This window comes from Callorhinchus milii, unplaced genomic scaffold (genome assembly GCF_018977255.1).
Source record: "Callorhinchus milii isolate IMCB2004 unplaced genomic scaffold, IMCB_Cmil_1.0 Scaffold6, whole genome shotgun sequence".
In the NCBI taxonomy this organism is placed as follows: domain Eukaryota; kingdom Metazoa; phylum Chordata; class Chondrichthyes; order Chimaeriformes; family Callorhinchidae; genus Callorhinchus; species Callorhinchus milii.
In genome coordinates, this window is record NW_024704747.1 from 18,172,202 (window position 1) to 18,197,935 (window position 25,734).

Consider the following 25,734-nt stretch of genomic DNA (forward strand, 5'->3'; position numbering starts at 1 on the left):
TGAATGAATCAGATTTCATGACATAGTTTGCCTGGAACTCAAAACTTTGTGTAAGTTATACTAAATGTTAGTCCTGACTGATACAATTAATGGGAGTTTTACTATAATAATTGAACATTTTGCCCTCTTCTTTTGAAGTCTTGACTCTTACCCAAGGAGTAATAGTTTCACAAGTGCAGTCAGCTCTGTAGTATTTTGTTCAACTCCCATTCTTCATTTATAAATGAAGTGAGTTATCAGTAGATTATTCGAGCTGGGGGAAGATTTATCAGTAGAAGAAAAACAATGAGCTATAGAGGAGATTCATTTTTTTTGTACAAAATTTGGTAACCACCCAACCTATATGTTGTCCTCTTTTTCCCCACTTATTCTGAGAATGGACTGGAAACCTGGCAAATGTTGATAAAATGGTTAAGTTTTTTTTTCAAAAATATTTTATACATTTCCATCAATGAAGATGAGATGCCTTACATTTTAAAAAAAAAGCACAAGGACGCACTGACGGAGACAGTCATGTTTATTAAAACATCAATTTTACCTACAGTTAATTCTCAAAACTGAACAAGTAGAGGATATATGGTCACCAGCTATGGAATAGGATTTTAATATCACAAGGGAACCTTGCTTTGTATTTCAACGAGCAACAAGTTTGTTATGCTGGTCAGATTCACAAGTGGTAGAAAACACATAGCCAAGCCCTCCTCAGACTAATTTGATTACACTAAAGGCTGACCATTAGACCTGACCCAAAGGAAAAGTTCACAGCACTGCTTTGTTGTTGTTGTTGTATGCAGCCAATGGATTTAGAAGTAGAAACTATAGAATATTGACAACACAAGCTTAAGACTTAGTGCCAGCAAAATACTACTTTATGAACTCACCTCCATTCAGCTGAAGGAATTATTGAACACTTAATATGTAGCCTATTGCATTCTAATAAAGGAGAGTGGGAAAGAAAGCCAATCTTAAAACACCTGCACTATAAGCTTGGTCTGAAGATGTTGAAAAAGATTTAATCTTAAATGGACTTTACTGTACCATACATAGTTGGTAACCATGTGCTCGATTCAGTTTTTGTTTTTGAGAAGGTTTATGACCTACCCATTCTCTCCTGCTCCCCCTTCCCCGCTCCCCCTCCCCCATGGCACTTTATGCCGCAGCTCCAAAGACCAGAAACTATTATACAACATTTTTATTAAAATGCCATTAACAGTCTTGTGAAAGTAATCACATGACTCAGCACACTACACTTAACATTTGGCCAGCTAAACATCTCAAAAGGTTTCAGAAACTGATCCAAGTCAGTTTGGGATATTGATCTCAGTTTTGAGTTAATTTTACTGCTGAGAGCTGATTTCTGCTCCAGATTGTTCTACAGGCCCTGATTGAGATCTTTCTCACGAAATGAAGAATCTCACAGAAATTTGGCTTGCAGGTTGATTATGAAGATCTTTCAAACTAGAAACAACCTCAATAGAGCTTTCTGTACAACATTCTACTTACATTATGTTAGCGTAAAAAAAACATGCAAAGTGAATCATATTTCTTTAAAAGTAGAAAAGGTAAATTTGATAATGTAATGATTTGTGGGGAAATTAAACTGCCACACCTGTTTGAAAACCAGTTTTTTTTTTAACATGTACCTCCCTCAAAAAATAACATGAGAAATATAAACTGGATTTAGATTTTTTTATATAAGCGTTTATTTTTTTAATAAGAAACAACCCCTCAACACAAGGAATGAAACCTAAATCTCAATAAAGACAAATTCAAATGAACGAGTATTCATTGTCCTGTTGGTCACTAGAATTAGTTACTTAACATCAAGAACAAGTAATGAGACAGATTTACAGACTTGGAAGTCCCATTAAAAGTAAAATCGTGCTACTCGCCCTAGCCACTTTCTACTGTCGAGTCTGCTCCAACAAGATGATCAGATTTTAAATTCAAACTCTCATAGTTCACATTCGAAGCACAGCACAAGGTTCAATAACCAGTGCAAATACAACGCAGCAAAATAGACAACAAAGACAACGCAAAGAATGTTAACCCCATTTTATAAGATGTAATCAAGTTCATAACGGATATGTGTATTCTTTTCATCATTGAAGATCCTTGGATAATGTGCAATTAAGGCATCCTGTGAACCGATGTAAATGGAGTTGTAGATCTTCCAGTACACATCACGCACTTTTCTGGCTGGGTGGAACAAGCCCTATCAAAAAAGAAGAAAAAGACTATTTTTTAAGAGACCAATAGAAGTTTCAGGACTGAAAAAAGTCCTTGAAACTTAGAAATTACACAGCCTTGAAATCAGGAGTAAAGAAAAGTACTTTAATATTCCAACAACATTTTGCATTTATATAGCACCATTCATGCAAGGTAGCGTCCCAGAGTGTTTCATTCCAAAACAGTAGAACAAGAGGAACAGCTTTAAAGGGTAATTTTTGAGCCACAATTACAACAACTTGCATTGACAGAGCACCTTCATGTGAGTAGCACCTGATTGCTTAACAGTGGTTTGGTTTGACACCAAGCTGGAAAGGGAGGGGGAATAAAGCAATTATTTTCTTTATAGAAGCTAATGAACACTTGAAATGGATTACCAAAAATAATGGTTGAGGCTTGGTCATTTGACTCATTTAAGAAACGACCTGGAACTGTAATAGGAAAATGGCATGGTTGGTATTCCAGCAGGAGACCGTCCAAACTGGGCCAAAAAACTTCATCTGAACCTCTCTTATGATCTGATTTTTTTTAAAAAAGGCAACAGTGTGGTGGCATATCAACATAGTGTGTCAAAAAGCACGAGAAATGTTAATTGCTACAATTGTCCACACATGAATGTCCAATTGAAGCTAGGAGAAGGCTGGCAAAGGAACTTCCCTAATTAGACCACTTTGGATGAGACCCACAGGCCTTTCTCAAATAGTGCTTCAATGAGTCTGGTCAATGTGATAAGGTGCTATATCAAATGCAAGGATTATATTGCAACAAAAACATACATGGTTGTAAAAAGAGTAATGAACTTACCTGCAGACAATACTGCAGCATTCTGCAAGGGCCTAATGCAACCCTTAGGCCCTCCAATGCCCCCATAACAGCCTGAATAACATGTGGTGATGTCTCAAAAACATTGGGCCATACATAGTTTAACAAGTGATTAAGGGCATCTTCACAGCCAAATCCATATACTCCCAGTGACATGTGCTGAACAACCGCACTAGCTGTCTGTCTGTGAACCAGGTCTCTGCAAGCGAGGAGGGGAAAGAAAACAATCTGGTTAGTACGTACAACACTAATTCATTCAGGCTTTCACGACATGTGGATTTTAACAGAGGGATCAAAATATCAAAGATATTATTTGTTATTCTACATTGGGATTTTTCTTGTTTGCACATTACTTCTTTCTATTAGTAACTTTTTTGATTGGATGGAAGGAAGAGGATCTTGGCAAAACTCTTCGCTTAAAAGTTTATTGAATAGAAAGGAATTTCATTTTTAAACACAGAATTAACAAGGGATTCCCAAAGGCCTTGCTGATTTTCCATATTGCACCAGAATTAATAATATTCAATTGTCCTTCAAATCAAGTGCCGTTTCTTCCCCAGAGGCATAAATAAAACAATCACAAATGCACCTGGAAGGTTTGCTTTGTGCATGTGGGTGTTGAGTGATCCCTTTGCATTAAAACATATGCCAACAGCATAATTTTTGTTAGAACTGAACTCACCTATCCATTAAAGCATCTTCAAGAAGTGGTGTAACAGCATAAATATAATCCTTTCCCATTTCTCCAATGTACTCAAATAAGAATGAAAGAGATTTCAGCACACCATTCTGTACATTCAGTTCTGGAACCCTGTACTCGTTCATCAAAGCAGGCAGCACTGTGAATGGAGAACACGTTTCTGCCACAATAGCAATTGCTACTGTGGTGCACACTCTGTTCTGACGTTCCTGAACTTTCAGATTGTTCAGTAGTGTGGCCAACACATCATGGGGCCTGGGAGGGGGGGGGGGGGGAAGAAAAAAAATCAAACAGTGAGTTGACAGATCACACATTGGAGATACTATTTAGACAGATGGTAAGTTATAATCAAAAGTAGCTAGTTTCATTCTGTTCATCAAATATTTCAACACGGAATGTAAGTATCAGATGGAATTTAATTGATATTGGTATAATCTGCACAGTATTAGTTACTGGAACATGATATAATATCAATAGTAATATTATCCAGTTTGAAACAAAAACAGAAGTCGCTGGGAACACTCAGCAGTCAGGCAGCATCTATGGAGAAAGGAAAGTGAGTCAACGTTTCAGTTCCACGACCCTTCGTCAGTCTCAATTTCCTTTCTCCATAGATGCTGCCTGACCTGCTAAGTGTTCCCAGTGACTTCTGTTTTTGTTTTAGATTTCCAGCATCTGCAGTATTTTGCGTTTTTTTAAATACATTATTCAGTTTACCTGTTGGAACTATATTCTGCTTTTATGTTGAGGAATAATTTTTCCACTGTATGAATGAACACAAACAGTAGCTATACCACACTTTGTTCGAAAAGAAACTGGAAACCGATTAGGAACCCCATGATGCTGTGACATCCTCACCCATCACTTACCCAATAGCTTTTGCAATGTAGCCAAACGTATTCACAGTTGCTCTTCGGATGGCTTTTTTGTGAGCCTTCAAAAGCTCCAGTAATTCAAAGCAGATCCTCATCCATTCACGAGCAGACACATATTCTGCACCTCTGCATAAAAGACAATTGATCTTTAGAAACTATGAAGCGAGACAACGGTGCCATTTCTGATCAGTGCTTCAATTACAGCTTCAAATCCATTGTTTTCCTTCATTTTACACTTCTCAAAATAATAATAAAGGTTTATGAAACAGTAATCCATTTCCCAGAGTTATTAAGGTGTTATACATCATAAGGAGTTTTCATTTTATGTGTATTACTTAACATGAAAGACTGTCCATTTTTTGACATTAATATTTTCTGTCATGAATGACCACATCTCACATTTTTCTGCTACTTATCTAACCTTTGTGAAGTGAATGGTGCATTCCTTGATAAAGCAAAAATATAGAAAATAACTGTTTAGTTAACATACCTGTCTGCAATTCGTCCAACTAGATCAATGCAATTCTCCTGAACCTTCTCATGCCTGTTCTTCAGGATTGGAGTGAGTCTTGGCAGCAGGTCCTTTATAGGTGGGGTCATCTTGTGCATACCTATATATCAAAAGTCAAGTATAAATATTAAATATTTTAAAATTGTCAAAAATGCGTTGCATTCTATTTTAGAAAAGTCCACTGTGGTAGAAATTTAAAACTGCACAAAGAAAGACACTTACCTATAACGTTGACAATAGCTTTCAATGCTCCCAAAATGCTGCCCAGAACCTCTGGGTACTCTTCTCCAAGATACTCATACAGCACAACACCCAAGTGGCCCATCAGTTTTTCCTACAAAAGGCAATTATTTCAATATACACCTGAATATACATAACCCAGCTAAAGACTGGCCACATAATAATCACCCTTGCATTTGCATTTTGATATAGTGCTTTTCACGTCTTCTAGATGTCTCAAAGTGCTGCACAGAATATGCTGTAAAGTGAATTGACCGTATATTTGTGGGCAAAACGCGGCAGCCAATTGCGCACAGCAGTGTCCCACAAATAGTCGTGGATTGAAAATGACCAATTTATTATTGTTTTGTTTTGGAGAGATTATTATTAGGTGTGTGGAGTAAGGAAACTTGCCCAAGGTTTCGCCCTGCCTGGAAATTGAACCCAGGTGTCTCGCTTGCAAGGCGAGTGCTCTAACCACTGAGCTACAGGACCCACAATGTAGTGAAACGATGTTCAAAAACATGAGATTATCACCATGAAAAAGGCACGTACCTCTTGACATGTCTTCATGACGACTGCAATCCGGGAGATCAGATCTGCGGCTTGCTGTCGCACTTTGGCCGATTTGTTGTTTAGACGCCACAAGACTGTACCACAGATCTGGGGCAGGTATGGTTTTACTCGTTTTCCCAGAGCATTTACCACTGTACCGAAACCATTCAACATCACAGAGTCCTGGAAAAGAAAGACAATGTTGGAGCCCCAAACATAAACACAAGCACCAAATGGTGACTGCACGTTCAAAATAATTATTCAGTTCTTATAATGCCATGTAACACTGAAAATTCAGTGATGCTTATTCTACCTCGGTAGTCTGTTCCTGGAACGCATATAGGATGCCATCAATAAGTTGTTCTTCCAGCTTGTGGTCAATATCTGCTGCTCCGAGATTACCCATGATCTTTTCAATGGTTTCCATCACCATTTTTCTGTACTGCTCAGCTTCATCCTTCAAGTCATCAACTATCCTGGAGATGATCTCAGCTGCTCCAACTTTGTTTGCAAGTTCCACTGTGGTGTCTACTAACTGTAAAGGGCAGAAAAACAGTCACTCGAATAACTCTTGCATTTCAATACTTTTCTAAATAAAATCTAAAAGTGGAACAGCCAGAGGAAACGAACTAAAGAGAGAGGCACGATGGACCTTTTGTGCCAACAATACCTATGCTTCTATTTTGAAGCAGTTTAATTTGAGATGTTACCAAACTCAGTATATTATGAAATAAACCTTGCGTAAATTTATTTCTTCTCTCATAACTGTTCACAAATCACACTACCACACATTCTACCTCAGCCAGCAAAACTCCAGTGTGTGATGCACAAAATGTGGTCAATTTAAAAGTTATGTCAAGTGGACAGGCACAGCTCAAAAACTGGCTTTTCAGTTTATATCATTTTAGTTGTATCAATAAATTTTTCATACCTGTCTGTAGTTCCTTCTGTCCAATGCCATTCGATGTTGCCAGAAGTGTTTGAAGAATGGTGGAAGGATTTCGGTTTTGATGTAGTTTGCTTCCACACCATCTGTGCCACAACACTGTTTCACCACCTACAAATACAGATTGTAAGACTTTACAACAGTTCTATACAATTATTTAAACCAACGGAGAGTTAAAGAGAAACATTTGCCAAAAATATTTGTATTTAAAATTTAATGCGTTAAGTTTTATATCCTCATGGGTACTGTGCACAATGGACATGTAAACTAGGTTTCTCAAATTAAGGTGATAAAATAGATAATTACAGCATGACACACATTCCAACATACACAGTGCTACAGTCAATAATCCCGATAGAATGCTTTAAAAAGCAAGTTTAAAAAAAGCCCTATTTTAAAGATCAACCTTGTGATATCAAACTGCAGAAACTAAATCCCAAATAAGTACTGAATGTAATGAAGCACAAATATAGCTGCATTCATTACAATAAATAGTAAAATCATTCCATGTGCATCACATACCTCTATATCTAAACAGATCTCAGCTTTAGCTGTAAAAAGGCTTTAAACCAGTAATCAAATCACCTTTAAGTCAATTCAAAGCACATTAATAAGTGACTGTATAAAATACTTCATATGCTCAGTGTGATGCATATGTTGAATTTGAAGAAACTACACAAAAAAAACAATATCAGCAAAGATATGTCAATGCATTTTTCAAAAATTAGATTGATACAAATGTTCAAATCTAGTTTCATAACTTAAAAATAAATGGAATGCACTACAATCAAAAGGCTAGCATCATATCGAACTTTTTGTTTTCAATTTAAGTGATTATAAGGTATGTCCAATAAATATCCAAAATGTTTCATGCTTCTGAACTTGCCTTCAGCACAATCTTTTTCATTTCTTCATCAGGAGACTGGAACTCTCGGATAAGGATCAACATCACTTCACGAGTGTAGTAGTTTGCGTATTCAGCATCCATAAGAGGAATCAGGTAACCAATAGCTTTCAAGAAGGCAGCCAAACCCTACAAAAGATGAGCATCTGTATTAGACATCTAGAAATATGAAAATGCAATATCGTAAAATTCATGGAGGATCGGGTTGCAAATTTGAATCTCAATTTGGCGAATGGTAAATTCCAAATCTTGTTGCACCATCAGGATGGATACAGAAGGGAGGCCTGGAGAGAAGGGAAAAATCAAAGTAGCTCATTTATAATGAAGAAGTGGTCAACCTGGGATGCCTGTAATAGGTTGCTGTCTGTTCTCTTGGCCAGAGAATTGGAGGTGGGGGGAGGGATAGAAGAAAAAGGAGGAGGGCAAGAAAACAGAAACAATTTTCTCCCAAGTTGTTGATAACTCTTGTGAACTGCACACATACTTTGAAGATTGTATTTTTTGGCTAACTGATCTAATACAGAATTAGGACAAATCAGTAGAAATATTGTATTCAAAACTAACACTGTCAATGTTTACAAGCACAGAAACAGTTTGTGAAATTAAGTCAGACTTACTTTGCCTCTGTGTTGGCGAATGCCCTTCCACAGTGGTTTCAGAACAGAGTCAAATGATTCAATGCCGTACGGGGTTGCAGCCTCAGCCAAAGCAGCAATAGCCAGAGCACTGATAGTTCGAACTTTCTGTTGCTCATCAACCAGACCTATGGAAATAGGCGTATAAAAAAAATCAATACACATCACATTTGTTTTTGTACAAACTTCAATATTCAATAACTAATAACCAGAATAACAATTAACATATTCAGAAAAACATAAGAGACTCCGCCACTGCCTAACCTCTCAGGCTGCTGAAACCCTCACCCATGCATTCGTCACCTCAAGGCTTGATTACGAGAACTCTCTCTTCATCGGCCTTCCCAACTCTTCCCTTCACAAGCTGCAGATCATCCAAACCTCTGCAGCTCGTGTACTTTCACACACCAGGCTACATGACCCCATCACTCCCACCCTCGCCTGACTCCACTGGCTCCCCATCCCCCAGATCCTTGTCCTCACCTTTAAGGCCATCCATGGCCTTTCCCCCTACTACCTCTCTGACCTGCTGACTCCCTACCAACCTGCCCACTCCCTCCGTTTAGCGAGCTCCAGCCTGCTCCATGTCACCCGCCCAACCCGCCCTACCATTGGTGGCCGGCCTTTCAGCCTCTCTGCCCCCACACTTTGGAACTCCATCCCACGGTTCCCTTCGCCTCACTTCCTCCCTTGCCCCCTTCAAGGCTGGTCTCAAGATCCTTCTCTTCTACTGTGCCTTTGGTCTCCCTCCCACCTCTCTGCCTTCCCTCACCCCTACCCCACCCCTCCTCCATGCTCGGGCCCCAACACCTGACTGTTCAGCGCTTTGGGACGTCCTCCCGACGGAAAGGCGCTCTATAAATGTAATTTTACTGTTGTTGTTAAAATGATAAATGAGAAATCTCACTTAATGCACATTTTTAAATCAGCCTACTTTAAAGCTTACTAGTAGTAGATTTTACAAGTCTGTGGACACTTTATTGCAATTTTGTTATTACGTACCATGTTCAATAATTTCAACCAAGCTTCTAAGATGAGGCAAGATAGCACAACCCATGAGGATTGCAATCTGTTGCACAATCTTGATTCCTGTATGTCTGGCCTGCCATGATTTCTTGCTCTTACACACTGCTTTGAGGAAAGGTAACAGCGATGGAATCCCCAGAGCCGAAGCTACCACAGCAAAGGCTCGAGCTGTTGTGTTACGGACATACTCATCCATGTTATCAATATCAGGACGCATGGTGGAAATCATCGTGGCCAAACCAGCAGCCTACAAATACACAGAAAACAAATCAGAACAAACACCACAATTGTTTGATTTCATGCTATATGCACCAGAAAATGTAGAAATGCATATATATACCTTTGCCAAATTGGAGATGATTTCTCTGCCTTCCACTCTAGCATAGTAATCTTCATCAATCAACAATGGTTCAATAACGACAAGAATCTGTAAACAAAGCAATGCATTTTCATTAATAAACAAATCACTGTGGTATGTAACTGCTCTACATCCATAAGAACAGGAAGAGGCCATTCAGCCATGGAACTTGCTCCATCAGTTATTAATTCTTAGATCATTAGGTCATTCAGCCAATTAATTTCGGCATTTACTCTCCAAAAACCATGCATCCAATTTGATACAGATATCTATCATGACATCACTTATTTCCATGCCCCTGCTTATCTCATTGACAACCTCCTCACATTGGTTTTAGGAGGTATGCCCTATCATTCTAACGGGGCAACACATTGCAACATCCTGAGATTGTTAATAAGCGATTGTGTGCAGGCAAATGACATGCATATCAGACTGACCAATATTAATACACCTGCCTTCCACCTTCAGCCCACCAATAAAAAATTTGAGAGCTCAATATTTTAAAATTGTGCCTTCAATATAGAATTCACGCAACCTTAAAATCTGAACAAATTATTTCATTCAGCCTGGAAACAGACCCTAGACCAAAGGAAACTGCTCTAAACAAACATACAACTTTATGAGATTAGTTTTCCCCATTCCAAGATGGGTTATGTTAAAAGTAAGACTTTTTAGTGCGCAATACAAAACGATTTATTGATCTTAAAACGCCCATCAACGATACAGCAAAACCATAATCAAACAAGCATAAAGATACCTTGTGTACATAAGGTCGAACCAAATCATCTAATTTGTACAGGATTCTGTCAATAACTTTAACCAACAAGTGACGTTCCTGGTCTTCAAGAGTTGGGGACATCAGCAGTGGTAGAATCTGGTTGAACAGGGGGCCAGCACCGAATTCTCTAGCTTTGTCAGTTATTTGACGCAACGCAGCCTTAAAAAGAAAAACTCACATGAATATCCACTAAATCACTTTAAAAACGAAAATGAATATTCACTTAAGCTTGATATGCAACAAGTTATAAGCATACATAACTCCACGTGACAACTTGCTACAAAACCACACTTGCCTTTCTCATTGGTGGAGTACCGTTCTTTATTTTCAGAAGCAACTTCATGATCTTTCTTTCCTTCTGTTCTTCTGGACTCAGGGTCGATTCATCAACTTCAACCTAGTGAGTACAAATATCACAATCTGTAAACTTTGAAACTTATTAGAAATAACTGGTCAAACAAACATCAATCAAAAGAATACAATACAGAAAATGAACATTTTGTTTCTCATCTTCCAACGTGGATAAAAATACATAAATCATGGTCTCCCGTGTCCAAATTGAATGATGGAGGGATCTGAAATAAGACTTTACAAAACATTATGACTTGTTGCTACCAGACACATTTCCTTTCTTTTTTTCCCTTATATGTGGAACACTTTTACTTGCACCTTGGCTTTTATTAAAAAAAATCTGCATGCTTTTTAGTTCCTCTTTTACACTTACTTCAATCTCTCCTTTTCTTTTTGCTCTTCTAAATTTTTAGTTAAGCGTCGAGAGCTTCTTCTAGACATTAAAACACCTCACCCAGCTGTCTGTCACATTTGCAAGCAGTAAGCCAATGCAGCTCAAGGGTATAGATTTTGGGTTATGGTCTATGTATTCCATTTACATAACCCTGTAAACATTAATTATGAGTTATGTTTTCTTTCCTCATGCGATATAGTTCCCAATTTTTATCCTCTATATAAACAGTCCATTTTACTAAAAAAAATGACTGGTCAGAAAAAGTACAGATAGCTATAAAATGTTCAAGTAAACTTACCAGCAATTTGTCAAAGTATTGGATATCATCAGGTTTCAGGAATGGAAGGTTTCCAGAAGGCTGATCATTCATACTCTTCGCAGAGCGGTCCTCAGACTGCATGTGGAAACCGGTTAAGCCCCCGATTGGTGTTGGAGTTGCTGTCAGTTTACGGGCCGGTGTCCGAATTGGGACATAACCAGCTGGTGGTGGAAGAACCTGTGAGCGGATGAAATCAACCAATGAATGCCCAATTCACAAATTATATTACAACTCCAAATGCAACAAAATGAGAAAGGAGGGAAATTAAATTCAGCAATTTTTTTAAAGATTAGATCTTTTCATTTGAATCTCTTGATTTTTGGTCCTCTCTCTGTGGATCAATAGAATACTAAGTTGTGGGTGGATGTTGGTTTAAGCAAGGCTCAAAATGGAGCCGTTTCTCTGAATATCATCACCAGAAAAGATACTGGGACAAATGGAAAGTCCAACCATACAATAAGTGCACTGCCCAATTAAACGTATAATGAATTACCTTATAACCCTCAGGGAACATAGCATCCAATTCCTCATCTGTAAGTGGGCGATTTCTTTCATCAATTTCACGCTCCCATCTCCAAGCCTGAAGTTGTTCAGGTGTCATACTCATCAGGTGACCTACAAAATTCAAAGCAGGAGTTGACTAGAGTTGGTGAAACAAACATTTCTACTGAATAAAATTACTGACACAGGTGCATATGCCTTATACAAAGAGGGCATTGAATCAAAATATTTTTCACACAAATTACCTTAAAAAAAATCTAGTCCAGTTTCAGCATCCTCTGCCTATCAACTCCACTTACCAGGTGTCGGGGTTGCCATAGCCATTGCTGGTGTGCCTTTGGGTGTAATTCCACTTGGAGTAAGCAATGGAGTATTGCCGCCCATCTGGCTTGCTGGTGTTTCATCCCAACGAGATTTTCGCTTGCTAGCACCAGGGGTCGGAGTTTCCCCGATAGAATCACCTCCACGATCTGTACGTGGGGTCTCAGCCCAGCCACTGCCATGTCCCGGAGTTTCTAAAAAGATACATACATACAGTGAATAACTGCACTTTGAGCAAAATGCCCATTTTTATTGAAAAGTTTAGCAGAAACAACAAAGTGACCTGAGCTAATTTGTGACAAATATCATTTTGGTTTGAATCTGTGCAAGGTTTTTATGGTGCTTGAAACACAATCTATTACTGATGACAGTATATCTTACTCAATAGCACAATATTGCCAATTGTGTGACCTTTGAAGCATGTTGCAATTAATACACAACTGTGTTCAGAAACCCTAGAACCACAGGAGTTGCAGAGAAAAACAGATTACATTTTTATACAATTGGTTCTTTGAAAGGTGTCGGGGAAAGAAATCAAGAGCATATCAAATTTTGATGCTGTTTGCTGCCAGTTATAACAAACGTTTAATCTTACTTGGATTCCCAGGACTATTTATTGCAAAAAATGCAATAAATAGAATTTCCCCCTCCATATTTTCTTGGATTATATTTACTGTGTGTGCACCGCAATGGTGGCAAATATGAATTTTCATAGCTGAACTTTAAGCTTACCTCTGTCAGTCTTTGGTGTTTCATCCCATCTGTTTTTACGCACACTAGATGTTGCACCTCCGTGGCCAGGTGTTGCATGCCCAGGTGTATCACGGCCTGGTGTGGCAGCTCCTGCTGGGGTGTGACTGGGAGTGGCTTCCCACATCCTTGAGCTTGGTGTTGCACCCGGAGTCTCACTACCCTTTGAACGGCCAGGTGTTTCATCCCAGCGACTTTGAGAGGGAGTGTTACCAGGGGTGTGACCTGGCGTATGTCCGGGTGTGTGCCCTGGGGTATGTCCGGGTGTGTGCCCTGGGGTATGTCCCGGAGTCTGCCAAAGCAAAATTAAAACTTTAAATTAATATTTATCACAAGTGAAGAGGAATCTGGAAAGCTACAGAGTAAAAATTACTAGGACTCAGTTCTTTGTGTGAAAACTCCTGGGACTGGTATTACAGGGAACAGTCAGAGCAGATCATTTGGCAGGTGGAATCTTTGGACCAGCTGAGAGTTGCTCTATAGATGTCTCACTTTAGATGGATATTGTCCAGTTGATGCTGCCGAACTTCTGTGAGATCAACTGTTCGCCAAGTTGAAAGTCCCCCCCCCCCCCAAAACCATTATTAAACTCAAGAAAGCTCCTCTGGCTCCTTCATGGAATTAAGTCACAGGAACGACATATGCACAAACATTAGAGCATTATTAAAAGCTTTCAGAATACAGGTTAAAACTCAATTTTGATGTAAAAATGTTAACTTTATGTGTAGTTTGAAGAAAAAGTACTTTCTCTACTCTTCTATTTCCCCCTAACTGCTATGAAATGAATCCTTACTGGATAGCAAACACATTACACTTTAATGTCTTTGGATTACCAACACAGAAGGTACACAATATTGAATTTGCGGAATCATGGTTGCAAATTAAATCCAAGTAAAGGCTGGAATGAGGTGAGTGGAGGGAGGTGAGTGGAGAGATAGGAAAGAAGGGGAAGAGAGAAAAACAAAACATTTAATCAGTTCTCTGGCAAACTGCTGGGTAGAATATCTGACTCAAATGGCTGCTCCTTTGCTCCACTTGAGATGAGAAGAATAAATGAAACGCACGTCTTCCACTTAATATTAGATTTAGTTTAGTAATCAATCCTTTTCATTGCTGGAATTCAATTATTCTTTTATTTATAATGTCAGCCTAACTTCGTTGATAACAATCTTTCTTCGGAGTCTTCAACAGAACTTTGACGTTGTATAATTTAGGCTGACACTTCAATGCAGTGCTGCAATGTTGGGAGGCGTCGTCCTTTGGATGAGACATTAAACCAAGGTCTGATCTGCCTGTTCAGGTGGCACGTTTTGGAAAGAGAAGGGAATTTCTCCCAGTATCACTGCCAAAAATTTTCCAAATAAAATTGGTTGTTCATTACATGGCTGTTTGTGAGACTTTGCTGTGTGGAAATTGGCTGCTGTTGAGTTTGGTGACAAAATAGTCACATTAATTTACACTAAATCCTGTAAAGTGTTTTGAGACATGCTCCTGACATGAAAGGCACGGACATCAAACTCAATAATTATTATCTATTATTACAAATTTGCAGGATCTTATTGAAGATACGGTGAAGAGTATTTGCAATGTCATCCTATGTAAAATTTGAAAATAGCTTTTAACAATTCCCATCAGGCAAGAGAGGTGTTCAGTGTGAATTAACCTAGAATGAGGTGGATGGCTTCCATTTCCAATCAGCATTCTAATCAGAAAGGATGCTACTTGTTGGCAGATCCTGTAGCTAATGTCGGCCAATTGGCCTTCTTGCCAAGTTCAGGGAACCCCAAGTAATGGATCTCAAGGGAAGAGAGGAAATTAAAAACTCTCTCATCAGGTAAGAGTCTTTACAAATGTCTAGGAAAATAAAAGACACTGAAAGCACCCCTGCAACACTTACCTGTTCGTTTAACCCCTGGAACCAGCTGAATGATGGGAGTCAAAAGAAAATTTGAGGGTGGAAGGAAGAAAAAAACTAAGTTAGAAATAACTCTGTCATCGAGTTGAATAGCTCAAGATAATTAAACCATGAAGCAGTGTTTAAAAGAGCCTCTTCTACCACCCCTGATGCTCAATCAGTAATTATACAGCATCGCATCACTGAACCATGCAGATCAGGAGGAAGTCAGGTTTGAACTTTATATGCCGAGTTATCTCATTTCAGCTGGGGTGGCAATGCAGGCAACATTATTGGCTTCAATATTTGTGATTTTTTTGGGGGGGTGAAAACAAGAGTACATAAATTCAGATGGGGCTCCTGACGTCTATGATACGTCTTGCATTAATTACTATCATTGACCATTGCTGAAGCAGCAAGTACATATGCTGGCAGGTTATGTAGTGCTGGATTTTGTGGTCAAATGGACAAACAAGAACTCATCCATTAAGAATGATTGCCTAAATAAATGATAATAATAATGATAATAATAATCCTTGCATTTGATATAGTGCCTTATCACGTCGTCGAGACGTCTCAAAGCGCTTCTCAGGATTTACTGTAAAGTGCAGTGACCGTGTATTTAAATATAAATAAAAATGTGTATTTAGATATAAAGAATCATGAACCATCATCCCAGAACACCAATTCCTTCAGAAGAGAGAGAAAATCAGGAGAGGAAAAATCTAGGGTTTTTCTTCAATAAGCAACCTTTTCCCACTCACCTCTGCTTGGTCCCAGCTGGACAACTTTTTGGGTGTTGTACTAGGAGTTTGATCTGCAGTCTGATCCCAACGTCGCTTGCGTTTAAGAGGTTGTTGAGCTGATCCATTGACTGCTTTAAGTTCTCCAGCCTTAGCTTTCTCTGCCAGTTGCTGCCTTATTTCCCTCTGAAATGAACAAATTCAGTGATCAATCACATTTATAAACAGAAATTGGTTGTTAACATTGTCCAAATACAAAGTTAATATTTCCAACAAGAAAAAGAATTCTGTGATTACCTCTTCCTTAGTTAAATGTTGTTCACGCATAACATCGATGTAACTTCTGGCATGGACCTTAGGATCTGGTGTCTTTCCACCTGAGAGAGAATAATAGTGAAAACAGACAGAAAAAAATTTAGTGCGGACCCAAAAGAAAATCAGTTTTGTGTTTCTAGTTATGATCTTAGATCGTTTTGCATTAATATTCTACAGGGTTTTTTTGGCATTTTTTTAAATTAAAATTTCTGACTTTTCAATCTTCATATTCATTTAAATCACAGCAACTTACAGAGAAGCAACCTGATGGCCAATTTAACCTGCTTGAATACAAACAGGAATAATTACAACGGTCTAATAATAAATGCCTAAGTGCACTTAGAAGCAAATCATATGCAAGACATCAAAACACATTAACACTGTCCATTATTGTTGGTCCTTCGTTGATGTTCCGGAATACGTACACTGGCGGCCTGCGTGTCCATCAGCAGTTCTGACTTCAAGCAGCAGAACAGAAGCCTAGAAAATTATCTCTTTACCATTAGTAACACTTTGGAAAAGGTTTTAAAATTCAAAACATCACACACCTTGTGTTAGTTTTTAAATTCTCACTTGATATGTGTACTAACAAATGTAGGAGAAAATAAATTTTACCTGCTTAATATTAACCATATTAAAAAATAATCGTAAATGCAACTATTTAAGCATAAAAAGTTACTTCAACAGGATACTTTTATTTGGGATTATGCTATTTGGGTTTGTCTAAAAACATGCTACACTGGCAGTATGATACTGCCACTTTCACTGGACTTCCTTTTGGTTTACTTTTTCAGCATAACCTACACACGATCTGTTGCACTGCACCCTTAAGAATGCAGACAGGACTGGCATAGCAGTACTGCTGTAGGAAAGAAATTAAGGACAGTTAGTATGGGCCCGTGGAATTCCGGCAGACATTTTTAGAGCAATTACAGTTTCAGAATATGTCAGAATCTATCTGACAAAACATATATACTGCAGATTTGATACCTCTCAAATAAACCTGCAATACTAATTAAACTGAAAAACTAGATATATAGTACAACTTCCTAGCTCGTCGCTAAAAGTAAACTCACTTACCTGAAAAAAAACTTCCATCTGGCCCACTGAGCCTCCCAGTATTGTCCAAATCACTAGCATCTAACTGACTATTCTCAAAACAGTTTCTAAAAGGCCATTCCAAATTAATTCAGAGGATTTCAAGCTCCAACATAAATTTGCAATGAACATTAAAGTCTTCACTGCAGAGTGTGGATGACAGTATCACTTTCTTAAAGAAAATGCTTAGAAATAACAGAATGGCACACTTTCACACGAAGTGGTATTGCTTATTTTTTGCCACTGATATTGTGCAATAGATAATGTCCTTTTAAATAAAGTCAAACAACCTGCCCATGTGAATGGTGGAGCGAAGCAGTAATGATAGGTTTGAGTAAACGACTGGAAGGGGAGACCTTAAGCTTTGTAAACTCAGTAGTTTGTATTATCTTTAATGATCTTTAATTCTGAAAATATTTAAATAGAAATACTATTGCAGGGTAAATGTGTTACCCATTCATAAAAACTGAAATACTGCATTTGAGTAATGAAAAATGTTTCTTAAATGTTTCTGGTCTATTTAAAATAATTATCTTCTTGTGGCATGTTTTGAGATGCCTTGTGCAATTTTTTTTGTGCAGTCCACAATTCATAAATTTTAGTTAAAAAGTACTAACCTACAAATAAATTACCCAGTTTGTTTTTCACAGCTATGCTCCGAAATTATTTCACAACAGTAGACCAATTTAACATTTATGGTAATCTTCAATATGATTTAAGATTTAAATTAGCAATTAAAAATGAGATGTCGGGCTTCTCAAAACTACTACAATCATACTAAATGTAGTAGATTGGAAATTATTACATGAAGAACAGAACATGCTAAATAGAATATTGGTAGAAACTATTTTAAAACATTCATTGTATTAGTCATCTGATAAATGAATCGCATTCAGTTTATTAAAATTACTCTCAGAAACTGCTCTGTGTGTATGTGTGTGTGTGTGCATGAAAAGAAGCTTAATTTGGTAGTCTAGAAAACCTCCGTATTCGATTTGGAATGGCCAAAATATATTTTTTACAATGTATTGCAATTAATTATGTATGTACATCAAAGCCTTCCACATGATTGATCAATTTTTAGTTTTTTTTTATTATAAACGTAGAGCTTTCCCCCCTGCCAAAAGCTGCTTGGCAATCACTAATCCCTGGTGAGTAACCCTTTCAGTCTGTCTATGCATAAATAGGATTAGCAATTTTGTTATACAGCCAAAGGTCTCATTTAAAAGATACTTTTTCCTCCTTACCAATTTGACGTAGAAGGCAATGGAGCACATTCATTCCCATTTTTAAACATATAACCTTTTAACTGTACTATAAAAATAAAATAGTTTCAACAGCTTGCTGCATAGTTAAGACAGATGAAACTGACTACAAAAGTTGCATATTTATAACAACTAATATGCAACATATGAAGTCTCCTGCAAATTTCATTTTAACAAGTTTTTTTAAAATTAACCAGTGCAAGCTGTGAAATGAACACCGTAAACAAGCTCAAGGTCTTTTTATATGTCACCCCATAAGAGAGGAAAACATGATTTGAAAAAATTACCATCTGCAAAGGGATCATGACGCTCAGGAGAAATAATCATCTGCCTCCTACGTGCTTTGTACTCATCTTCTCGTTCCGCAATTCGTTGCGGACGGTGTTCCGCAAATGGATCATACTGTAATCAAACAATAACAAAATTACATTTGTATAGTGCCTTCCACGTCGGGAGCGACGGACTATTAACAACAAAATTATATTTATAGAGCGCCTTTCACGTCGGGAGGATGTCCCAAGGCGCTGGACAGTCAGGGGTCAGGACCCGAGTATTGGGGAGGGGTGGGGTAGAGGTGAGGGAAGGCAGAGAGGTGGGCGGGCGACCGAAGGCACGATCAAAGAGGAGTGTCTTGAGACCGGCCTTGAAGAATGCAAGGGAGGAAGTGAGGCGAAGGGACCGTGGGATAGAGTTCCAGAGTGTGGGGGCAGAGAGGCTGAAAGCTCGGCTACTGATGATAGGGCGGGAGACACGGAGCAGGCCGGAGCCCGATGAACGGAGAGATCGGGCAGGATGGTAGGGAGTCAGCAGGTCAGAGAGGGCAGGGCCATGGAGGGCCTTGAAAGTGAGAACGAGGATCTTGAATTCGATCCTCTGAGGGGTGGGGAGCCAATGGAGTCGGGCAAGGGTGGGGAGTGATGGGGTCACAGAGCCTGGTGCGCGAGAGTATACGAGCTGCAGAGTTTTGGATGATCTGCAACTTGCAAAGGAAAAAGTTGGGAAGGCCGATGAGGAGGGAATTTCCATAATCAAGCCTTGATGTGACGAATGCGCGGGTGAGGGGTTCGGCAGCCTGAGTGGTGAGTCCGGCAATGTTGCAGAGGTGGTGGTAGACAGTGCGAGTCATGGCGCGGAGGTGGGATAGAAAGTTCAGCTCAGGGTCAAACAAGACACCCAGGTTCCTGAATGGCTTAGTGTTGAGTGTGCAGCCGTGGAGGCTGATGCTGCCAGTGCCTGAGGTGCGGAGGCGCTGGAGCGAGCCAATCAGGAGGACCTCGGTCTTGTTGAAGTTCAGCTGGAGAAAGTTGTCCCTCGTTCAGGACTTGATGTCAGACAGGCAATCGGTCAGTAGGCCAGTGGTCCTGGAGTTGAGGGTGGAGGCAGAGAAATAGACTTGGGTGTCATCCGCATACATGTGGAAATTTACTCCAGGTCTGCGGATGATGTCACCAAGGGGGGGCATGTAGAGGGTGAAGAGGAGGGACCGAGGACAGAACCCCGAGGAACGCCGCACAAGATGGTGCGGGGGCTGGAGGAGAAGCTGTTAGCTAAGGCGAAGTGGAGGCGGTGTGAAAGATAGGACCTGAACCAGTCAAGATCAGAACCTTGGAGGTTGAGGTGGGAGGAGAGGCGGTGGAGGAGGATTGAATGATCCACAGTGTCGAAAGCCCCGGAGTGGTCGAGGAGGACGATGGAGTCGGATTAAATCAAATAACTACATTTAAAAATTGCTTTGCAAAATTATTCCGTTAATCTTTTTTGAAACTGTACCTTCTCTATTTTAACCGTCCTTTAAAGCTATAAAAATAGTTTTCACAAAATGTTCTGATCCAGTTTTACCCCAAACCACATTGTTAAAGAACGATAGATTTATATTAACAGTTCTAAGGATTTGGAAAGTCTAGGCTTAATAACACTTATATTGAACCCTGCTGAATGTATCTTTACAGTTTAGAAAGGTCAGACATTTTAGGGTTCTGATAGGAGTATCTATTAACTTTGCTGATAAATTAGGAGAAGCATTTTCGTAAGAAACAATAAACATCCAGTAAGCTAATGTCCAACAAAAACAGAACCATACCTGTTCATTTGACTGTGGTATATCATTCAGCAGCGCTACTGGTGCATGGTATCCAGGCTTCTTCTGCCCAAGCAAACTCGGGGAAGAATAGTCATCATCATCCTAGGAAAGTAAAAGGAAATGATCACAATTTAAGTTCACCTACGAAATATAGTCACTACACTTTTAGCAAACTCACTGCATTGTTTTAAGACATCTAGATCCACTTAACTGCACATTGGATAATTACAGTAAACCTGTGGCTTACCGGATGGACTCCGGGTAACTAGAATTTGGATCCAGCCAGACTGGGACAGTGATTTTTTTTAAAAAAAATCCACAACTTACGCATAGCTTCCTGCCGGTTCACTCTCCTACCTCGTACCCCTGCCTCACCATGCTTGCTAGTCTTCAGTGGGCAGGGATATCAACTTGGACTCAGTTCGAATCCTGCAAGCAGAAGATAGCTTATTCACTATCCTCCGTTTGCAGGATTCAAACAATTACAATGCTGATTCTGGTATTTGTTGGCACTAAAAAGAAGCTAGTAAATGCTGGTACCAGCATTGTAATTGCATTTCGCCAGAATTTCCAGCTAGTCGGAGTGGTTCAGTGTACTTTAGTAGTCCTGAAGTAATAAAGTATGTTCTGTTGATTTATATTGCTTTATGCTTTACGTAGTCCTGAAATAATAAATATATACTGTTTGTTTGTTATATAGTTATGAACTAATGTCAGTAGAATTTGGGGTAATTGTATACTCCATATAATTGCATTCTCTCCCGATTCTATGAATTATATAGAATGCACTTAAATGAAATACAAGGATTATTATTTATAAAACACTCCCTTTCTGGTTTTGAAACTATTTTCACTAGTTCAACCTCTTAAGGCAAAGCTTCTGTATGACAGAATTTGTTTGTATGAGCATCTTTTTTCAAATTAGATGTTAAGCACAATTGGCTATCATTCCTTCAGCATCCTAATTCCATCCAAGAGCTGTCTAAACATCAGGAAAGTTCATCAATAAGATCCCAAATATTAAATTACAGTAGATTTGATGAAGATAAGCTACAAATAAAATGTAGTGGTTAATAGCAAATTTAAAATATTTGTTCACAACACTAACAAGCTACTAGAGATGTTGTACATTGACAAGTTCTGGTCAGGTGACTGTAGTCTAGCATTATATCAACACGGCTGTTGTGCAAGCTAACCACACTCCGTACATTACCGCCAATGCAACCCAGCTAAGAATCCACATGTGTATGATCTTTTTTGATTCTGTGATGCAATAAATTATTGTATTACATCACCAGAATTATTTTCATGCCAAAGGTTCAGGATAACAATTAAGTTAACACTTCTTCTCTACCTGTATCTAATTTTGCACAGGAAAGATTTCACAAATACTGTATCTGTAGAAACAAAAGATATTATTTAACAATAATGATCATATAGTTGCTTGAAATGATATTTACCTCTTCCTGCTCATTTGCAGGGATGGATGTCATATATCCTGCAAATCTGCTGTCACTTCCGCCATAGATCTCCTGATCATAGTAACCAGTTGAATCAAGACCAACTCCATCTGAATCACCCTCGACAACAAGTGCCGCTTTCTTGTTCTGAATTTCTCGAATTTGTGCCTCAATATCTTGTGAAGGAAAGAAAACAATCATACATAAATACAGACTTTTCATAAATACCTACAACTAAGTGGACAGCTCTGGCTATTTTTCTAGAAGAGCTTGATCAACATATACAGATTTTCTCAGTAATAGTGTATAAGCAAACTTAGCATTCAAGCAGGGCATGGCACAGAAGGAGGCTGGCTCATTGTATCTGTGATGACTCTTTGAAAAGCAATCTATTCGGTCCAAAGATAATGTTTGGAAATTAAAAATTAGAGGGGAAAGGGTAATATTAGAGAAGGGATTAGGGGTGAGGTGGAGGTTCATGGGAGTATCAACACCAAGACAGACTAGTTGAGCCGAATAGCCTGTTTCTGCTCTGTGTTCTGCTATTCCATGTACATGAAACAAATGTAAAGAAAGCATTTGTTAAAGCTAGGTTTTTCCTCAAACTTCAATTAACAATGAAAATAATGATCGCAAGAGCAGTGACGATAATGTAACAAGGAGCCAATATTGACTTTCTACGAATCACTAGATGATTTTATATGGGGTTTCAAACCTGAGTTATAGATTTTTTGCAATGATTTTATAAATCATTAAGCTTCAGAGGTCATCTGATAATGTTTTTGCCTTAAATAATCCGTGCAGACACGTTTGTGATATTTGTGAAATAATGATTCTATAAATGATTCTTCAATTAACTGTGAATTGCCACATTTTGCTCGTCTACTTGAATTATAATCATCATTTTTGAAGATGTTCTTTAATAAAAATTATCATCCGTGATAAAAATTGTTTGCACTGTACAAACACTACAGTATCCTTCAAGAGAGCAGTGGATTGCAGACATAACATCTGACATCATCCAGGCAGCAGCACGTTGGTGACAAATGCAAGCAGGGAACTTGCTGTACTTCAGACTACGAGACACCAAACTTAAGGGGGTAAGAATAGTATATTTTTTTCAATAATCTTCAATCATATCAACCTTGGAGAATTTCAAATCATGATTCCAAGCACTCAGTGTGTATATCTTTGACCAAAGCGCCAAAATTAAAATATATTTGTAAAGTGTACATTTGTAACACGATGAAAGTAATCCAGCAGTTCAACTTTCAGAAACGATGCTTATTATCAAATGTAAGTCATTTTCCAAGATCAATAAAGGCATTCCCAAAGACAATTTGCTGAGTTTATTGTAATTATGGCTTGGAATTGTTTATAAAGAAATTAGCAATAGGAAACAAAATTGAATTGTAAAATTTTCCGGGCAAAACACATAATATTTTTTTACAAACCCGTGCAGAAATTTAATTGATAAAACATGCAAACGCCAATATTACGTTTTTGTAACCAGGTATGAGTGGTGGTGATACTGTTTAAGGAAATCGTCCACCTTGGTAAATGACTACACTTTTGAAAGAAAAAAAATTCTGAAGCACTTTGAGGCACGTTGACGCGATAAGGGCTCCATATCAAACGGAAAGATTACAATATAATGTCACAGATGAATTGCTGCAACGGTGCAGAAAAAGAGGGAGAGAGAGCGAGAGGAAGTAAATCTGCCAACAGCAGCTCGACGGTGGTGAGAGGCGTCCAGTGGCTTTTGCTGTTGACAAGGCCACAAAACCAACTGCGCATCACCCAACGGGGAACAAACTCGGCCATAAGTCGCGCTCGGGGTGTGGGGGAAATCTCTTCCGTACGAGGTTCTCCGGGAGACAGCAGTGGGAGGAGGAGGAGGGGGTTGAGAGCGAGGAGGCTGGTGGGAGGGGGGACGCCTCGCGGCCCGGGGCGCTGTACACCCTCTCTCTCTCTCACTCACTGACTCGGACGCCATTTCCCGTCTCGCCGCGGTGGCGGCGGCGAGCGCGGGACTCCCTCGGTTCCGCCTCCCCACCCCCGCGCAGCTTCGCGACAGCGAAGCGGACACGCTGGGAGTTTGGGTTCTGCAGACCCGCGCGCACATTTGTTTTTATATTCAAAAAAAACACACACAAAAGCCATTTTTTCTCCTCCGTTACCTTCGTGGGTCTTCGCGATCTTCGCCATTTTGTCCAAAGATCAAGAACGGAAACGAGGTGATGACGTATTTCCGCTGCCTGTTTTTTTAAAAAGAGCGCTCAACACGCGCATGCGTCAGTCTGCTCCAGTGCCTGTGGTCCTCCTTGTGATGGGGGGGGGGGGTGTTAGTGCATATTTTCAAAAACAGCGAATAGCAATAATAATATAATAATAAGTATAGAGCGCCTTTTCACGTCTTCGAGACATCTCACAATGCTTCCCGGGGTATACCGTGAAGTGAATTGACTGCGTGTTTTGCGGGCGAAACGCGGCAGCCAATTGCGCCTGCAAGTTGGTTTGAGTTGCCTGCAGTTTTCGCCCCACGCTTCACTCATCGTGTGTGGCCAGTCTTTCGGACGTCCCAAGGCACTGAACAGTGTACAGCATTTCAGACCCGAGCTGGGGCCAGGGGGGAGAAAGGGGGGTAGGGGAAGGGGGGGGCTGACCAAATGGCATGGTCGAAAAGGAGGGTTTTGAGGCGGGACTTGAAGGAGGCTAAGGAAGGGTCAAGGCGGAGTGATTGGGGGATGGAGTTCCAGAGGTTGGGGGCAGAGTGGCTGAAGGCTCTCCCACCAATGGGAGTCCTGTAGCTCAGTGGTTAGAGCACTCGCTTTGCAAGTGAGAGACCGGAGTTCAATTCCAGCCAGAGGACGAAACCTTGGGCAAGTTTCCTTACTCCACACGTCTAATAATAATCCCTCCAAAACCAAAAACAATAATAAATTGGTCATTTTCAATCTACGACTGTTTGTGGGACATTGCTGTGCGCAATTGGCTGCCGTGGTCGCCCACAAATATAGTCAATTCACTTTACAGTGTGTTCTGTGAAGCGCTTTGGGACGTCCTCCCGACGTGAAAAGTGCTATATGCAAGGATTATTATTATTATTAATGGTGGGGGACGTGGAGCAGGCCGGAGCTGGCTGAGCGGAGGGAACGGGCGGGTTGGTAGGGGGTTAGGAGGTTACAGAGATAGGGTGGGGCGAGACCATTGAGGGCTTTATCGGTGAGGACCAGGATTTTGAACTGGATCCTCTGAAGGTGGGGAGCCAATGGAGTCGGGCGAGAATGGCGGAGATGGGGGTCACAGAGTTTGGTGCGGGAGAGGACATGGGCTGCAGAGTTCTGGATTATCTGCAGCTTGTGGAGGGAGGAGTTGGGAAGGCCGACAAGCAGAATGTTTGCATAGTCGAGCCTGGAGGTGATTAAGGCATGAACAAGAGTTTCAGCGGCCTGAGGGTTGCGGTAGTGGCAGAGTCGGGCAATGTTACGGAGGTGAGGGAAGGCAGAGCGGGTCATGGCTTGGATGTGGGAAAAAAAGACAGTTGAGGGTTGAACAAGACACCTAGGTTATTGACTGGCTTGGTGAGTTGAAGTGTGCAACCATGAAGGTTGATACTGCCAGAGCCTGAGGTGCAGTGTTCACTGCTTGAAATGCAAAGGAATCTCAGTTATACACCTGAATG

General features: G+C 39.8%; 1 protein-coding gene across 3 annotated transcripts; it reads right to left on the reverse strand.

Annotated features, from left to right (window-relative positions):
* Window positions 1–499: 499 nt before the first annotated feature.
* sf3b1 (splicing factor 3b, subunit 1) lies at window positions 500–24,372 on the reverse strand. Of its 3 annotated transcripts, XM_007900058.2 has the most exons (25): window positions 24,230–24,370; window positions 22,050–22,225; window positions 20,590–20,691; window positions 18,797–18,911; window positions 16,129–16,208; window positions 15,853–16,017; window positions 13,177–13,486; window positions 12,423–12,638; window positions 12,116–12,237; window positions 11,602–11,799; window positions 10,854–10,955; window positions 10,538–10,717; window positions 9,763–9,849; window positions 9,399–9,669; window positions 8,379–8,524; window positions 7,744–7,890; window positions 6,843–6,968; window positions 6,225–6,446; window positions 5,912–6,094; window positions 5,360–5,471; window positions 5,117–5,237; window positions 4,621–4,752; window positions 3,734–4,006; window positions 3,034–3,250; window positions 500–2,215 (listed from the first exon to the last, which is right to left on the reverse strand). In XM_007900058.2, exons 1-25 carry the CDS (start codon window positions 24,255–24,257, stop codon window positions 2,057–2,059), a joined length of 3,990 nt encoding a protein of 1,329 aa, XP_007898249.1. In that variant the 5' UTR covers window positions 24,258–24,370; the 3' UTR covers window positions 500–2,056. The 3 variants fall into 3 exon arrangements, with proteins under 3 accessions (XP_007898249.1, XP_007898250.2, XP_042192011.1); XM_007900059.2 differs by lacking the exons at window positions 20,590–20,691; window positions 22,050–22,225; window positions 24,230–24,370 and adding an exon at window positions 16,572–16,626 and having other exon boundaries at window positions 18,797–18,878; XM_042336077.1 differs by lacking the exons at window positions 500–2,215; window positions 3,034–3,250; window positions 3,734–4,006; ... (15 more) ...; window positions 13,177–13,486; window positions 15,853–16,017 and having other exon boundaries at window positions 16,174–16,626; window positions 24,230–24,372.
* Between the last annotated feature and the right edge of the window lie 1,362 nt (window positions 24,373–25,734).

Excerpts from the sequence above, each read along its gene's own strand:
- sf3b1 (XM_007900058.2), bottom strand. The coding sequence starts at position 24,257 with ATGGCGAAGATCGCGAAGACCCACGAAG. Across the intron at positions 10,956-11,601 it reads AATACTTTGACAAATTGCTG|GTTGAAGTTGATGAATCGAC; the intron begins GTAAGTTTACTT and ends TGTACTCACTAG. Across the intron at positions 6,969-7,743 it reads TGAAAAAGATTGTGCTGAAG|GTGGTGAAACAGTGTTGTGG; the intron begins GCAAGTTCAGAA and ends CTGTATTTGTAG.